Here is a 19,027-nt window from a genome sequence, read left to right on the forward strand (position 1 = left end):
ACCTGAGCTGAAATCAAGAGTTGGATGCTTAATTCACTGAGCGACCAAGGTGCCCCTTGAGATGTAATATTTTTAGATATGATCAATGGTTTTAAGTTGTTTTCCTCCCCAAGAATCTATGTGAGATGTTACAGTGAAATACTGTGGATACAATGATCTGACAGGATTTTCTCCATAGTAGCCCGGGTTTCAAGAAGAAGTGGAGAAGGGATGTGTGTGTGAGGACAGTGAGGAGGGAATGAATGAGACATGATAAAATTCTGATTGCAGTGGCATGAAGACTATAGGGGAATTTGTTATAGGACTGTCTCAACTTTTTATGTTTGATATTATTCATCACAAAACATTTTTAAAAGGAAAAAATACAGTAACTGTATATGTTTCACATGGGTTTTCTGAGTATTAAATGAGATAATATATGTCAAAGTGCAATAATGTCGGACTATAATAGGTTTTTGAAAGATGTTAATTTCCCCCTTTCTTTTTCTTTCAAAATGCAGCAGTCCCCTCCTCTGTCTCTGTCACACACGCACGTGATGTTCTTTCTGCAAGAGGTGAATTGCCCTAGTAGGGGTTTGTGAAAGACTCGGTCCCTCTCAGAGGGAAATCAAATGCTAGTGACTTTCCATAATCTTCAAGAGTCTAGAATCTTAGAAATTAGACCTACTTTGGAAAGGGAATCAACTTTTGAACTCTGTAGCAATGACAGATGTAAACCGGACAGCAGGATGCCTTGGGGGAACTCGGTGCTTGCAGCACATGGGCAGGGCCACAGGTGTGGCCCTCAGGCCCTGGGAAGGATCATGGCCTGTCACAGGCACCAGAGTCGAGCAGCAGAGGAGGAGTCCAAAATGCAACCAAATAGGTGCCAATCTTAACCAAACTCCCCAAAGAACCCCCTTTTAGGAAAGACAACTTACCTGGGAAGGAGTTTCAACTCCCTGAAATTTAGTGCTGGTGCTTTTATCTGTTCGCCGTTCTCCAAAAGAGTAAAGGCTATCCTACAGAAAGGGGGCAATGCAATCATAGTTCATCTGCACTTTCTTTTCCCATGTGAGGCATTCGTAAAGTTTCCAAGGGCACATTATTTCCTTAAGTTAGCAGCCTTTGGGCTGAGGCCGCCCAAAATAAAGTTGATGGAAAAAAATCATGTCAAGGCTTTTTACACAAACACACACTCACACACAACTGAAGCCAAAGTTTCACAAAATAATACTTACCTTTTGATATTTCCTATTCTAATCTATTCTACTTTATTTTAAAAAAATGCTTGTCACTGGGACACCAGGGTGCCTCAGTGGTTGAGCCTCTGCCTTCTGCTCAGGGCGTGATCCCGGGGCCCTGGGATTGTGTCCTGCCTCAGGCTCCCTGTGAGGAGCTTGCTTCTCCCTCTTCTTATGTCTCTGCCTCTCTCTGTGTTTCTTATGAACGAATAAATAAAATCTTAAAAAAAAAAAAACCCACACAAAACACTAGTCACAATCCAATAAGTTGACTTTGCAACTCACTGTTGGATTGGACCCAGTTTGAAAAACACTGTCCTGGAATATTCACTTTCCTAACCTGTGTGTCTCAAATTAGGAAGAAAGCAGATGGTGGTGCCAGAGTGTGGGGCACTGTAGACTATCTGAAGCTTCTCTTCTCGGACTGCAGGCCAAGTGGGGAGCAGAGAGGCTGGGCAAACCCGTTCAGTAGGAGCTTCTCAGCACAACCATGGCAGAAATGAGACCAAGAAGCGTGCTTTAAGAACTGGAAATAGCCCTCCCTCTCTTTGCGGAAATTTTCAAGGGGCACAGACTCCAACAGACCCCATGGATCTTGACTATGAGAGGTTAATAACATACAGGAGAGACTTTGTTCTATGTTGAAAGATGTACCTTTCATCTACCTCGTGCTTCTAAGGATGTTGGAAGTCCTCTGGAGAACTTACCAAACCAGTCTTGATATTATTCTTGTGAGGAAGGAGGAAGGCCCCTAACTGGGGGCATGAGAGCAGGGCTGGGATGCAGTGAGGTGAACAAAGCATTATGATTATAGAGTTGTTTTGCACTTGGACAGCTTGACTTTACCCCACATTATTCCTGTCCATATTGGGCCCTATCTTTATTTAACATATTGTTATTACTGTATACGTCAAGGATTTTTTTTTGGATTAATTTTGATTTTAAAAAATACTGCATTAGACTGTTTCTCTTAATTACTGAAAACTTTGGTATTTCCTTAAGTTTTATGCCTGAGATGAGTGTCTCACTGACCTCCCCCTAGTCCTGGCCCAGAGTAAGAGGCATTCAGGTCACAGTTACTAACCAGTGCAAGTTACACAAGAAATTGTGGTGTGTTAACTAACTAGAATTTAAATACATTTTTGAAAAAAAAATAAATGAGGAAGTATCAAAACCAGACTTTCTCATATGTGCATCTTCAATTACAACTTCATTAAATACCATGGCGCGAAGAATCCTCTTAACATCCTACCAGTGAGGTTTCAGAACTATCACATTCAAATTCAATCACACAAGACACAGAGTCTGTAGTAACATCTTTCATACCTCTGCGGTTATAAATATTTCACTGGCAATAAGGTAGGCACAAACCATAGTTCCAGTTCTTCCTGGAAGAGAAAAGAAGTTAGTAAGTGAACCATTGTTCATGGCAGTTCTTGGTATAAAAATGCTGTCAGAAATATTCAGAGTCCCTTTTATTTAATTTTTTAATTTAACTTAATTTTGTATATATATTTTTTTTAAATTTTTATTTATTTATGATAGTCACAGAGAGAGAGAGAGAGGCAGAGACACAGGCAGAGGGAGAAGCAGGCTCCATGCACTGGGAGCCCGATGTGGGATTCGATCCCGGGTCTCCAGGATCGCGCCCCGGGCCAAAGGCAGGCGCCAAACCGCTGCGCCACCCAGGGATCCCTAATTTTGTATATTTTTTTTATTGGAGTTCGATTTGCCAACATATAGTATAACACCCAGTGCTCATCCCATCAAGTGCCCCCCTCAGTGCCCGTCATCCAGTCACCCCATCCCCTCACCCACCTCTCCTTCCACTACCCCTTGTTCATTTCCCAGTTAGGAGTCAAAGAGCTCCATTTAGATTGATTTTCTTTCCTTTTCAGAGTCCTTGTTCAAAATATTCCAAATCAGGAATAGCCAAAGCTTTCTCACTGCTCTGAGGTTCTACCTGAATTCTGTCCTGTGTGCACAGAGGCACAAGTACATGTGTATATTGTTCTTAAATCACTACTGCTGGGGATTGTAGTAACAGAGAGAAGCAGTGAAGTCTACTTACATGCCCTGTTTTTCTAACTAACATAAATAAAAGTTCCTGTAAAAGATGAAACATGACCAGAACCCAAAACATGATGTAGCATTTATAACACCCATTTCCCTTCTATTTTTGAGTTTTTAAGTATGTTATAAAACATACATGAAAGAAAACAGTGTAATGAACCTCATATATCTGTCCCCCAGAGTATGTTGTATTGCTGTACTTGTTTCTTTCCTTTACACCTTCTCCCTGTTTTTATTCCTCTCTTCTTCTACAGCATTCCATTTTTTAAACTTTTTTTTTAACTAGGCTCCACACTCAGCACAGAGCCCAATGCAGGGCTTGAACCCATGACCCTGAGATCGAGATCTGAGCGGAGACCAAGAGTCAGATACTTAATTGACTGAGGCACCCAGGCTCCATCTATAGCATTTTATTTATTTATTTTATTTATTTTTTTAAATTTTTATTTATTTATGATAGTCACAGAGAGAGAGAGAGAGAGAGAGAGAGAGAGAGAGAGAGGCAGAGACATAGGCAGAGGGAGAAGCAGGCTCCATACACTGGGAGCCCAATGTGGGATTCGATCCTGGGTCTCCAGGATCGCGCCCTGGGCCAAAGGCAGGCGCCAAACCGCTGCGCCACCCAGGGATCCCCATCTATAGCATTTTAAAGCAAATCCTTGATTTCATGTCATTTCATCATCAAAGTTTATGTTATATTCAAATGCATATTTTTGTCTTGTTATATAAGATTTGATTTCAAAAATATGTTGTCTTTTATTTCTATAATTATCTGTAGTTTTTTGTCTTAGCCAGTATATGCTGAACTTACTTTGTATAATTTCAAGCTTACCCTTTTAACTCAAGATACATTCTATTTTCTGTTCTATTCCTTTTTCTTTTTTTTAATAAATTAATTTTTTTATTGGTGTTCAATTTACCAACATACAGAATAACACCCAATGCTCATCCCGTCAAGTGCCCCCCTCAGTGTCTATTCCTTTTTCTTGGTATATTTTTTATTGGAGTTTGATTTGCCAACATACAGTATAACACCTAGTGCTCATCCCATCAGGTGCTCCCCTCAGTGCCCATCACCCCATCCCCGCTCCCACCTCCCCTTCCACTACCCTTTGTTCATTTCCCAGAATGAGGAGTCTCTCAGGTTCTGTCACCCTCTCTGATATTTCCTTTTTTTTTCAATGAACAACTAAACTTATTTTGCAACCCATAGTTTGAAAAACATTCTAAGCCAAGTACTTCCAAAAAGACCTTTTACCACCTTATGCTATGATACATAAAGGCTTCTTGATAATGGAAATCCTGACTAATAAGAACCTAGCTCTCAGTCGTATATACACTGTTAACATTTTAGCTCAGAGGACATTTCTGGGACTCTATAATTGGTGTTTTCCTATCTGAAAAACATTTTTGCAGATTCCATGTCCATGTGGCTGTGTCCAACCACAGACACAGTAGATGGCCTATCAAGTAGGTATAGCAGGGAATCATAAAAATGATACATACTTACCTTCAATATTTTATCTTAACTTAAAACATAAACCTACACTTATTTACTACTTCCGATATTAGACAACGGTTTTAACCTTTTAAGTATGAATCTTCCAATTTGAGTTCTTTCTTGGAAAGGCCAGGCCTATGGTATAAACCACTGCATCATCTGTAATTTCTTGTTTCAGATTCTTTAAAGCAATCTAGGTGAAGAAACCTCTTAGATTTTACTACTGGGATTTTTCTCCAGTGCATTTTTAAAAAAGATTGTATTTGTTTATTCATGAGAGACACACAGAGAGAGGCAGAGACACAGGCAGAGGGAGAAGCAGGTTCCCTGCAGAGAGCCCAATGCAGGACTCTATCCCAGCACCCTGGGATCATGACCTGAGCCAAAGGCAGACACTCAATGACTGGACCACCCTCTGGGTTGCATGTCACCTAAACTCCAGCCACCCCACATGGAGTGCCCTGGGACCTCCAGCCTCTGCCTTAGCTCCAGCCACCACATCAGGGCACATTCTGTGGGGACAGCCCCAGGTTCCCTACAGTTGCACCTATTTCAGCTTTAGCCATTCTGCGAAAAGGACCCTCTGTGTGGAGAACCCAGGTACTCCCTGGATTGTACTTCTTTCAGCTTCAGCCACTCTGTCAGTATGCCACCTCTGCAGAGAGCTCAGGGACCACCCTGGCCAATGCCTACTACAGCTCTGGCCATTGTACCAGGACAGCCCAGCATGGAGTGTTTTGGGACCCAAAGCCTAAGCCATTCGCAGCTCCAATCAGCCAAAGTCACCAGGCACACACTGTCTACACAGGGGATGACCATACACAAGACCATTCCTTCAAAGTTTAGGAGAAGTAGCTGATCTGCCTGACTGATGGAAATAAACACAGAAAGTTAACTAAAATGAGGAGATAGAGGAATTTGCTCTAAACAAAAGAGTACAACAAAACCTCAGAAAAAGAACTAAATGAAATGGAGATAATATATCTGATAAATAGTTTAAAGTCATGATCATAAAGATGCTTACTGGACTGGAGAGAAGAATGGGAGAACTTCAATAAAAAGATTTTTTTTGTTTTAACGAAAAAGTATCAACTAGAGTTGAAGAACAGAATAATTGAAACAAAAATACACTAAAGGGAATCAACAGATTAGCAGATGCAGCAGAACAAATCAATAATGTAAAAGACATGATAATGGAAAACACAGAACCTGAATAGCAAATAAAAGTAAGAATTAAAAAAAATGAATTAGTTAAAGGATCCCTTAGATAGCATCAAGAAAACAAATATTCACATTACAGAAAACTTATTTGAAGAAATAATGGCTGACATTAGAAATGACAAATACCCACCATTTGCTTCAACGTGGATGGAACTGGAGGGTATTATGCTGAGTGAAGGAAGTCAATCGGAGAAGGACAAACATTATATGTTCTCATTCATTTGGGGAACATAAATAATAGTGAAAGGGAATAAAGGGGAAAGAAGAAAAAATGAGTGGGAAATATCAGAAAGGGAGACAGAACATAAAGACTCCTAACTCTGGGAAATGAACTAGGGGTGGTGGAAGGGGAGGAGGGCGGGGGGTGGGGGTGAATGGGTGACGGGCACTGAGGGGGGCACTTGACGGGATTGAGCACTGGGTGTTATTCTGTATGTTGGCAAATTGAACACCAATAAAAAATAAATTTATTATATAAAAAAAAGAAATAATGGCTGAAAACTTCCCTAACCTGAGAAAGGAATAGATAAAGCAAATAGTAACAGACACAAAGGGATAAACTGATAATGATACAATAATAGCAGGAGACTTTGACACCCGTTACATCAATGGAGAAATTATCCAGGCAGAAATACATAAGAAAATAGTGTCTTTGAATGCCATATTAGGACAAATGGACTTTATATATATATATAATATAAATAAGTATTATATAAATATAATATTTATATTTATATATAAATATATATCTGTTGACCATTCCATCTAAAATCAACAGAATACACATTCTTTTCAAATACATATGAAAAATTCTCCACGACAGATGCCATGTTAGAACACAAAACAAACCTCAATAAACTTAAGAAGATTGAAATCACATCATGAATCCTTTGGACCACATTGGTACAAAACTAGAAATCAATCATAAGAAAAAAAAAGTGGAAAAACATAAACATGTGGAGGGTATATAACATTTTAGCAAACAACCTATGGGTCAATGAAGAAATGAAAAGGGAAATGAAAAAAATCATGGAGACAAAAATGAAAATACAATAGTCCTCAATCTTTGGGATGCAGCAAAAGCAGAAAGAAGTTTATGGCAATACAAATATACCTCCAGAAATAAGAAAAATCTAAAATAATCTAAGCTTATGCCTTAAAGGAGTTAGAAAAAGAACAAACTCCAAGCTAGTAGAAGAAAGGATATAATAAACATTAGAGCAGAAATAAATAAAATAGACACTAAAAAATAAATAGAAAAGATCAATGAAACTGAGAACTGGTTCTTAGAAAGGATAAACAAAAGTGAGGAAACTTTAGCTAGACTTATCAAGAAAAAAGATAGGGCCCAGGCCCAAATAAATAAAATTAGAAACGAAAGAGAAGTAACAACCAACATCACAGGGATACAAAGGATGATATGAGAGTACTATAAAAAATTATATGCCAACAAGTTAAATAGTCTAGAATAGAAAAATTCCTAGAAACATATAGGTCATGGGATACAAAATTAATACATAGAAATCAGTTGTACTTGTGTACACTAATAACAATGTAGCAGAAAGAGAAATTAAGAAAATAATTTTATTTACAATTGCATCAAAAATAATATAAAAAACCTAGGAATAAACTTAACCAAAGAGGTGCAAGATCTGTACTCTGAAAACTACAAGATACTGATGAAAGAAATTGAAGACATCACAAACTCATAGATTGAAGGAATTAATATCATTAAAATGTCCATAGTATCCAAAGCAATCCACAGATTTAATGCAATCCTTATCAAAATAGTAACATTTTTCACAGAACTACAACAAAGAATTCTAAAATTTGTATGAAACCACAAAAGACCATGGGATGCCTGGTTGGCTCAGTGGTTTAGCACCTGCCTTCAGCCCAGGGCATGATCCTGGAGTCCTGGGATCGGGTTCCACATCAGGCTCCTTGCATAGAGCCTGCTTCTCCCTCTGCTGTGTCTCTGTCTCTCTGTGTCTCTCATGAATAAGTAAATAAAATCTTAAAAAAAAAAAACAACACAAAAGACCTTAAATAGCCAAAGTAATCTTGAGAAAGAGTACAGGTGGAGGTATCACAATCTCAGTCTTCAAGATATACTACAAAGCTATAGTAATAAGATAGGATGGTGCTGGCACAGAAGTAGATACACAGATCAATAGAACAGATTGGAGAGCCCAGACATAAACTCAAGCTTATTGGGTCAATTAGTTAATGACAAAGGAGGCAAAAAAAGGCAATGAGGAAAAGGCAGTCTCTTCAATTAATGGTGCTGGGAAAACTGCTCAGCTACATGCAAAAGAGTGAAACTGGATCACTGTCTTACACCATGCACAAAAATAAACTCCAGATGTATTGAATACTTAAATATGACACCTGAAACCATAAAACTGCTGGAAAAAAACATAGGCAGTAAGCGCTTTGACACAACCCTTAGCAATATTTTTCTTTTTTTTTTTTAAGATTTTATTTATCCATTCATAGACAGAGAGAGAAAGAGAGAGAGAGAGAGAGAGAGAGAGACAGAGACACAGGCAGAGGGAGAGGGAGAGGGAGAAGCAGGCTCCATGCAGGGAGCCCGGCACGGGACTCGATCCCGGGCCTCCAGGATCACACCCCAGGCTGCAGGCGGTGGCAAACCGCTGCGCCACCGGGGCTGCCCAGCAATATTTTTCTACATATGTCTTCTAGGCAAGGGAAACAAAAGCAAAAATAAGCTATTGGGACTAAACCAAAATAAAAAGGTTTTCCATAATTAAGGAAACCATTAACAAATTGAAAAGGCAATGTACTGAATAGGAGAAGATATTTGCAAATAATATATCCGATAAGGGATTAATACTAAAATATATTAATATCTTGGCCACAGTAACTTCTTGCAAGATACATCCATGAAAGCAAAAGAAACAAAAGCAAAAATGAACTATTGGGACTTCATCAAGATAAGAAGCTTTTGCACAGCAAAGGATACAGTCAACAAAACTAAAAGACAACCTACGGAATGGGAGAAGATATTTGAAAATAACATATCAGATAAAGGGCTAGTTTCCAAAATCTATAAAGAACTTATTAAACTCAACACCAAAGAAACACACAATCCAATCATGAAATGGGCAAAAGACATGAAGAGAAATCTCACAGAGGAAGACATAGACATGGCCTACACGCACATGAGAAAATGCTCTGCATCACTTGCCATCCCTTGCCATCAGGGAAATACAAATCAAAACCACAATGAGATCCCACCTCACACCAGTGAGAATGGGGAACATTAACAAGGCAGGAAACAACAAATGTTGGAGAGGATGCGGAGAAAAGGGAAGCCTCTTACACTGTTGGTGGGAATGTGAACTGGTGCAGTCACTCTGGAAAACTGTGTGGAGGTTCCTCAAAGAGTTAAAAATAGACCTGCCCTACGACCCAGCAATTGCACTGTTGGGGATTTACCCCAAAGATTCAGATGCAATGAAACGCCGGGACACCTGCACCCCGATGTTTCTAGCAGCAATGTCCATAGTAGCCAAACTGTGGAAGGAGCCTCGGTGTCCATCGAAAGATGAATGGATAAAGAAGATGTGGTTTATGTATACAATGGAATATTAGCCATTAGAAACGACAAATATCCACCATTTGCTTCAACGTGGATGGAACTGGAGGGTATTATGCTGAGTGAAGTAAGTCAATCGGAGAAGGACAAACATTATATGTTCTCATTCATTTGGGGAGTATAAATAATAGTGAAAGGGAATATAAGGAAAGGGAGAAGAAATGGGTAGGAAATATCAGAAAGGGAGACAGAACATAAAGACTCCTAACTCTGGGAAACGAACTAGGGGTGGTGGAAGGGGAGGAGGGCGGGGGGGGGGTGAATGGGTGACGGGCACTAGGGGGGCCCTTGATGGGATGAGCACTGGGTGTTATTCTGTATGTTGGTAAATCGAACACCAATAAAAATTAATTTATTAAAAAAATAAACATGGGCTGGAAAAAAAAAAGATCTTGTGCAACTCAACACCAAAAAACTCCAAAAATCCAAATAAACAATGGGTAGAGTACCTGAGTAGAAATTTTTCCAAGAAGACATACATATGGCCAACAGACACATGAAAAAATGTTCAATATCACTAACCATCAAGAAAATGCAAATCAAAATCACAATGAGATTTCACCTTATACCTGTCAGAATGGCTAGAATAAAAAAGAAAAGAAATAACAAATGTTGGCAAGAATGTGGAGAAAAAGGAATCCTTGTGTACTGTTGATGAGAATATAAGTTGGTGCAACTTACATTTGCACAATGGTGCAACCACTGTGAAAAATAGTATGGAGTTTCCTCAAAAAAAAAAAAATAGAATTACCATACAATTCAGTAATTCCATTGCTGAGTATTTATCCAAAGAATACAAAAACACTAATTTGAATTATTTCCAAAAGTCAAGATATGGAAGCAACCCAAATGCCCAACCATAGATAAATGGAAAAAGAGGTGGTATATAAATAGAATGTAGTATTAGGGGAGGCGGGGCAAGATGGTGGAAGAGTAGGGTCCCCAAGTCACCCGTCCCCACCAACTTACCTAGATAACTCTCAAATCATCCTGAAAACCTATGAATTCGGCCTGAGATTTAAAGAGAGACCAGCTGGAATGCTACAGTGAGAAGAGTTTGCACTTCTAACAAGGTAGGAAGACAGAAAAAGAAAGAAAGAAAAGAAAGAAAGAAGAAAAAGAAAGAAAGAAAGAAAGAAAGAAAGAAAGAAAGAAAGAAAGAAGAAAAAGAAAGAAAGAAAAAGAAAAAGAATCAAGTGGGGGAGGGCCCCCACGAGGAGCCAGGCTAAAGTCCTGCGGCGAGAGCCTCCAGGACAGGAGAGCCCAGCCCTGGAGAAGCAAGAACTTTAAAAATCTGCACTGGATTCTTCCTGGATGGAAAGGCACTTAGCAGGCAACTTGGGCAGGATCCCAGGAGGGGATCCCAGTGGGGCCTTCAGGTTCCCGGGGTCACTAACAGAGGAAGTGTGCCCCAGGGGAGCGCACACCACACCCTGCTCGCTGAGCTCGGTAAAAGATGGAGCGGGCCTGGCAGGGCCTCGGGAGCAGCTCAGGCGGTGGCTCCAGGTGGAAGGGCCTGTGTGCCCCGGAGCGTGATTCTAGTAGTATAGGCCCCAGATCCCAGGGCGCCAGGGGACACAGCCCAGGATCCTGTGCTCTGCCCGGGACAGGCGGAGGTGGGGAGGGCACAGGACAGGGGGACACTCCAGCTGTGGGGTGCCCCTGAGCTGTGCAGATCAGCGCCCCCACCCCCACCCCTGGAGCATCCAGGCCAGTGCAGACTGGGAGACTGCGGTAGTTACTGCGGGAGCTGACTAAAGCTGGAAAGCTGGCCGCCGCCAGTGGGATTGTTCCTACTGGTGTCACCCTGTGCCTGAGATGGAACAGGGCTGCCAGGGAACAGAGGCCTCACATGATAGCTCCCACTGAGCCATGCACCTGGTGGAGGGGCAGGGCAGCTCCCACAGGTGCACACACCTGAGAATCAGCAGAGCAGCCTCCTCCCCCAGAAGACCAGCTGGAAGGCCAGCTGGTTTTGTTTTTTCTTTTTTCTTTCCTTTTTCCAGTACAACTCATTTTTAACCACTCTGCACTGAGCAAAATGACTAGAAAGAAGAACTCACCACAAAAGAAAGAATCAGAAACAGTCCTCTCTCCCACAGAGTTACAGAATTTGGATTACAATTCAATGTCAGAAAGCCAATTCAGAAGTACAATTATAAAGCTACTGCTGGATCTGGAAAAAAGCATAAAGGATCCAAGAGACTTCATGACTGCAGAATTTAGATCTAATCAGGCCAAAATTAAAAATTAATTAAATGAGATTCAATCCAAACTGGAGGTCCTAACGACGAGGGTTAATGAGGTAGAAGAAAGAGTAAGTAATATAGAAGACAAGTTGATGGCAAGGAAGGAAGTTGAGGAAAAAAGAGAAAAACAATTAAAAAACCATGAGGAAAGGTTAAGGGAAATAAATGACAGCCTCAAAAGGAAAAATCTATGTTTAATTGGGGTTTCAGAGGGTGCCGAAAGGGACAGAGGACCAGAAAGTGTATTTGAACAAATCATAGCTGAGAACTTCCCTAACTTGGGGAGAGAAACAGGCATTCAGATCCAGGAGATAGATTCCCCCCCTCAAATCAATAAAAACCATTCAACACCCCGACATTTAATAGTGAAACTTGCAAATTCCAAAGATAAAGAGAAGATCCTTAAAGAAGCAAGAGACAAGAGATCCCTAACTTAAATGGGGAAAAATATTAGATTGACAGCAGACCTCTCCACAGAGACCTGACAGGCCAGAAAGGGCTGGCAGGATATATACAGGGCACTAAGTGAGAAGAACATGCAGCCAAGAATACTCTATCCAGCAAGGATCTCATTCAGAATAGAAGGAGAGATAAAGAGCTTCTAAGATAGGCAGAAACTGAAAGAATATGTGACCACCAAACCAGCTCTGCAAGAAATATTAAAGGAGACTCTGTAAAAGAAAGAGAAAGTCCAAAGAAATAACCCACAAAAACAAGGACTGAATAGGTATTATGAAGACACTAAATTCATATCTTTCGATAGTAACTCTGAACATGAATGGGCTTAATGATCCCATCAAAAGACGAAGGTTTCAGACTGGATAAAAAAGCAAGACCCATCTATTTTCTGTCTACAAGAGACTCATTTTATTTTATTTATTTATTTATCTTTTTATTTTTTATTTTTTAAGAGACTCATTTTAGACCTAAGGACACCTACAGCCTGAAAATAAAAGGTTGGAGAACCATTTACCATTCAAATGGTCCTCAAAAGAAAGCAGGGGTAGCCATCCTTACATCAGATAAATTAAAGTTTATCCCAAAGACTGTAGTAAGAGATGAAGAGGGACACTATATCATACTTAAAGGATCTATCCCACAAGAAGACCTAAAAATCATGAATATTTATGCCCCTAATGTGGAAGCTGCCAAGTATATCAATCAATTAATAACCAAAGTTAAGACATACTTAGATAATAATACACTTATACTGGGATAATTCAACATGGCACTTTCTGCAAATGACAGATCTTCCAAGCACAACATCTCCAAAGAAACAAGAGCTTTAAATGATACACTGGATCAGATGCATTTCACGGATATATGCAGAACTTTGGATCGGAACTTAACTGAATACATATTCTTCTCAAGTGCACATGGAACTTTCCCCAGAATAGACCACATACTGGGTTACAAATCAGGTCTTAACCAATACCAAAAGATTGGGAGTGTCCTCTACATATTTTCAGATGACAATGCTTTGAAACTAGAACTGAATCACAAGAAGAAATTTGGCAGAAACTCAAACATGTAGAGGTTACAGAGCATCCTAATAAAAGACGAATGAGTCAACCAGGAAATTAGAGGGGAATTAAAAAGATTCTTGGAAACTAATGAAATTGGAGATACAACCATTCAAAATCTTTGGGATATAGCAAAAGCAGTCCTGAGAGGGAAACACATTGCAAGACAAGCATCCCTCAAAAAATTGGAAAAAACTCAAATACACAAGCTAACCTCACACCCAAAGGAAATGGAGAAAGAACAGCAAATAAAACCTACACCAAGCAGAAGAGAGATGATAAAGATTTGAGCAGAACTCAATGAAATAGAGACAAGAAGAACTGCAGAACAGATCAACAAAACAAGGAGTTGGTTCTTTGAAAGAATTAATAAGATAGATAAATCATTAGCCAGCCTTATTAAAAAGAAAAAAAGACTCAAATTAATAAAGTCATGAATGAAAGTGGAGAGATCACCATCAATACCAAGGAAATACAAACTATTTTAAAAACATATTAGGAGCAGCTTTACACCAATAAATCAGGCAATCTAGAAGAAATGGATGCATTTCTGGAAAACCAAAATTACCAAAACTCGAACAGGAAGAAATAGAAAACCTGAACAGGTCGATAACCAGGGAGGAAATTGAAGTAGTCATCAAAAACCTGCCAAGACACAAAAGTCCAGGGCCAGATGGCTTCCCAGGGGAATTCTATCAAATGTTTAAAGAAGAAACCATACCTATTCTACTAGAGCTGTTCCAAAGGATAGAAAGAGATGGAATACTTCCAAACTCGTTTTGTGAGGCCAGCATAACCTGATTCCAGAACCAAAACCTCCCCCAAAAGGAGAATTATAGACCAATATCCTGATGAAGACAGATGCAAAAATTCTCAACAATATACTAGCCAACAGGATCCAACAATACATTAAGAAGATTATTCACCATGACCAAGTGGGATTTATCGTTGGGATGCAAGTTTGGTTCAACTCTCATAAAACAATCAACATGATAGATCATATAAACGAGAAAAGACAAAACCATATGATCCCCTCAATAGATGCAGAGAAAGGATTTGACACAATACAGCACCATTCCTGATCAAAACTCTTCAGAGTGTAGGATAGAGGGGACCTTCCTCAGCATCTTAAAAGCCGTCTATGAAAAGCCCACAGCCAATATCATTCTCAATCAGGAAACACTGAGACCTTTCCCCTAATATCAGGAACATGACAGGGATGTCCACTCTCACCACTGCTATTCAACATAGTGCTAGAAGTCCTAGCCTCAGCAATCAGACAACGAGAAGAAATAAAAGGCATTCAAATTGGCAAAGAAGAAGTCAAACTCTCCCTCTTCAGAGATGACATGATACTGTACATAGAAAGCCCAAAAGACTCCACCCCAGGATTGCTAGAACTCATACAGGAATTCAGCAGTGTGGCAGGATACAGAATCAATTTCCAAAAGTCAGTGGCATTTCTATACACTCACAATGAGACTGAAGAAAGAGAAATTAAGGAATCAATCTCATTTACGATTGCACCCCAAACGATAAGATAAACCTAAGAATAAACCTAACCAAAGCGGTAAAGGATCTATACCCTAAAAATTTCTTTCTGAAAGAAATTGAGGAAGACACAAAGAGATGGAAAAATATTCCGTGCTCATGATTGGAAGAATAAATACTGACAAATGTCTATGCTAACCAGGGCAATTTACTCGTTCAATGCAATCTCCATCAAAATACCATGGACTCTGCTCACAGAGTTGGAACAAATAATCTTAAGATTTGTGTGGAACCAGAAAAGACCCCGGATAGTCAGGGGAATATTCAAAAAGAAAACCAGAGCTGGAGGCATCACAAGACCAGATTTCTTTTTTTTTTTTTTTAAGATTTTTATTATTTATTCATGAGAGAGAGAGAGAGAGAGAGAGAGAGAGAAGCAGAGACACAGGCAGAGGGAGAAGCAGGCTCCATTCAGGGAGCCTGACATGGGACTCGATCCTGGGTCTCCAGAATCAGGCCCTGGGCTGAAGGCAGTGCTAAACCACTGCCCACAAGACCAGATTTCAAGCTGTATTACAAAGCTGTGGTCATCAAGACAGTGTGGTACTGGCACAAAACCAGACACATAGCTCAATGGAACAGAACAGAGAACCCAGAAATGGGCCCTCAACTCTATGGTCAACTAATATTCAACAAAGCAGAAAAGACTATCCACTGGGAAAAGGACAGTCTCTTCAATAAATGGTGCTGGGAAAATTGGACAGCCACATGCAGAAGAGTGAAACCAGACCATTCTCTTATACCAGACACAAAGATAAACTCAAAACTGTTGAAGATCTAAATGTGAGACAAGAATCCATCAAAATCCTAGAGGGGAACACAGGTAACACCCTTTTTGAACTTGGCCACAGCAACTTCTTGCAAGATACATCTATGAGGGCAAAGGAATCAAAAGCAAAAATGAACTATTGAGACTTAATGAAGATAAAAAGCTTCTGCACAGCAAAAGAAACAGTCAACAACACTAAAAGACAGCCTACAGAATGGGAGAAGATATTTGCAAATGACATATCAGATGAAGGGCTGGTACCCAAGATCTATAAAGAACTTATCAAGGCACTTAGTGCTGGGCTGCTCAGTGGTTTGGCACCTGCCTTCAACCCTGTGTGTGATTCTGGAGACCCGGGATCAAGTCCCACATCTGGCTCCCTGCGTGGAGCCGGCTTCTCTCTCCTCTGTATGTCTCTCATGAATAAGTAAATAAAATATTTTAAAAAGAACTTATCATACTCAACAGCAAAGAAACAAAAAATCCAGTCAAGAAATGGGCAAAAGACATGAACAGATATTTCACAGAGGAAGACATGGCCAATAAGCACATGAGATAATGCTCCGCATCACCTGCCATCAGGGAAATACAAATCAAAACCACAATGAGATACCACCTCACACCAGTGAGAATGGGGAAAATTAACAAGACAGGAAACAACAAATATTAGTCAGGATGTGGAGAAAGGGAACCCTCTTGCACTGCTGGTGGGAATGTGAACTGGTACAGTCACTCTGGAAAGCTGTATGGAGGTTCCTCAAAGAGTTAGTAATAGAGTATCCTACAACCCGGCGATTGCACTACTGGGGTATTACACCAAAGATACAGATGCAGTGAAACACCAGGACACCTGCACCCCGATGTTTATAGCAGCAATGTCTACAATAGCCAAACTGTGGAACAAGGCTCAGTGCCCATTGAAAGATGATGGATATATATGATGTGGTGTATATATACAATGGGATATTACTCAGCCATCAGAGATGGCGAATACCCACCATTTGCTTCAATGTGGGTGGAACTGGAGGGTATTATGCTGAATGAAGTAAGTCAATCGGAAAAGGACAATCATTATATGGTTTCACTCATATGGGGAATATAAAACATAGTGAAAGGGAAAGGAGAGAAACATATAGGGGAAAGGAGAGAAAATGTGTGGGAAAAATGTGAGGGTGACAAAACATGAGACACTTCTAAGTCTGGGGAAAGAACAAGGGGTAGTGGAAGGGGAGGTAGGCAAAGGGATGGGTGACTGGGTGACAGGCACTGGGGGGGGCACTTGACAGGATGAACACTGAGTGTTATACTATATGTTGGCTAATCGAACTCCAATAAAAATAAAAAAATAAATACAAAAGCAAAGTGGTTGGTGCCAAAGGGAAGGAGGTGAGGCTTTGGATAAAATTGGCAAAGGGAAGTGGCAGATACATGCTTCCAGTTATAGAATAAGTTAAGGGGATGAAAGGTACAGCACAAGAAATATAGTCAATGGTATTGTAATCAAAGGTAATGTAAAAGCACTACATAGTGACAGATGGTGGGTACACTTGTTGGGAGTGTAGCATAACATATAGACTTGTCAAATTACTGTATCATACCCCTGAAAGCAATGTAACATTGTGTATCAAATATGCTTAAAAATTTTTTTAATAAAAAATATTCAGTAGTGTGGCATAAAGAACTCAGAAACAGTCCCAAACACTATCAAAACGTGGCATATGACTGAGAAGGGATTATATATCAGAGGGGAATAAATGAGCATGTGATAGATGGTATTAGGACTTGCCTATCCATATGAAAAAGACTTCCTCCCCAAATCACAATTATATTTAAAAACTAAATGTAAAAAATAAAACGTTATTATTTTATAAAGCATAATACCTTCACTCCCTCAGTGTGCAGGCTGGATTTCTTAAACATGATCAAAAACACAAGCCACACACACATACATACACAAAAAGACTGATAAATTTCACTCCATTCAAAATTATAAATATTTCTTTCTATATGACAAATCATAATCAAATTAAAAGGCAGCACATAGGAAATATTTGTAATATAAACTACTAAGAGAAAAAAACAGCATCCATTTTTTATGGTTGAGTAATATCCCATTGTGTGTGTAGACACACACACACACATACACACACACTGCATATCTCCTTCATCCATTGATCTAATCATGGACATTTGAGTTTCTTCTATAACTTGGCTATTGTAAATAATGTTGAATAAACATAGGGGTGCATAGATCTTTTCAAATTAGTATTTTCATTTTAACATTGCATGTCAACTATACTAAAAAAATTAGCATCCAGTTTATTTAAAGCAGTCCTATAAATAAAAAATAAAATATTTTGATTATCATAATACTACTGGTAATGTGCAGGCACCAACCATCAAGAATGAGCAAAACCAGTATGAGGAAGGGGAGGTGGGTGGTGGGGTTATTAACTGGGTGATGGGTACTGAGGAAGGCTCTTGATGGGATGAGCATTGGGTGTTATACTATATGTTGGCAAATCAAACTTCAATTAAAAAAAAAGGGAACCTCCCCCAAAATGAATAAGTTAGTCTACACCTATACCAGGGAGACCATTGTACTATTCTCAAAATATACCCTAAAAACTATAGAACACTTCTGAAAGAAATTGAGGAAGACACAAAGAGATGGAAAAATATTCCATGCTCATGGATTGGCAGAATTAATATTGTGAAAATGTCAATGTTACCCAGGGCAATTTACACGTTTAATGCAATCCCTATCAAAATACCATGGACTTTCTTCAGAGACTTAGAACAAATTATTTTAAGATTTGTGTGGAATCAGAAAAGACCCCAAACAGCCAGGGGAATTTTAAAAAGAATACCATATCTGGGGGCATCACAATGCCAGATTTCAGGTTGTACTACAAAGCTGTGTTCATCAAGACAGTGTGGTACTGGCACAAAAACAGACACATAGATCAATGGAACAGAATAGAGAACCCAGAAGTGGACCCTGAACTTTATGGTCAACTAATATACGATAAAGGAGGAAAGACGATCCACTGGAAGAAAGACAGTCTCTTCAATAAATGGTGCTGGGAAAATTGGACATCCACATGCAGAAGAATGAAACTGGACCACTCTCTTGCACCATACACAAAGATAAACTCAAAATAGATGAAAGATCTAAATGTGAGACAAGATTCCATCAAAATCCCAGAGGAGAACTCAGGCAACACCCTTTTTGAACTTGGCCACAGTAACCGGAGAAGGACAAACAGTGTATGTTCTCATTCATTTGGGGAAT

At 39.6% G+C, this 19,027-nt stretch overlaps 1 protein-coding gene across 1 annotated transcript in view; it reads right to left on the bottom strand.

The window, feature by feature from the left end:
- LOC129504575 (phosphatidylinositol 3,4,5-trisphosphate 3-phosphatase TPTE2-like) overlaps nucleotides 1-19,027 on the bottom strand; it is a 111,017-nt gene that overhangs the window by 31,408 nt on the left and 60,582 nt on the right. Inside the window, exons 11-12 of the mRNA XM_055317340.1 lie at nucleotides 2,550-2,611; nucleotides 921-1,001 (exon numbers count right to left, since the gene is read on the bottom strand). Of these exons, the coding sequence (XP_055173315.1) occupies nucleotides 921-1,001; nucleotides 2,550-2,611 (143 nt within the window). The remainder of the gene's footprint in view (nucleotides 1-920; nucleotides 1,002-2,549; nucleotides 2,612-19,027) is intronic.

Source organism: Nyctereutes procyonoides, unplaced genomic scaffold (assembly GCF_905146905.1).
Source record: "Nyctereutes procyonoides isolate TBG_1078 unplaced genomic scaffold, NYPRO_anot_genome, whole genome shotgun sequence".
NCBI lineage: Eukaryota > Metazoa > Chordata > Mammalia > Carnivora > Canidae > Nyctereutes > Nyctereutes procyonoides.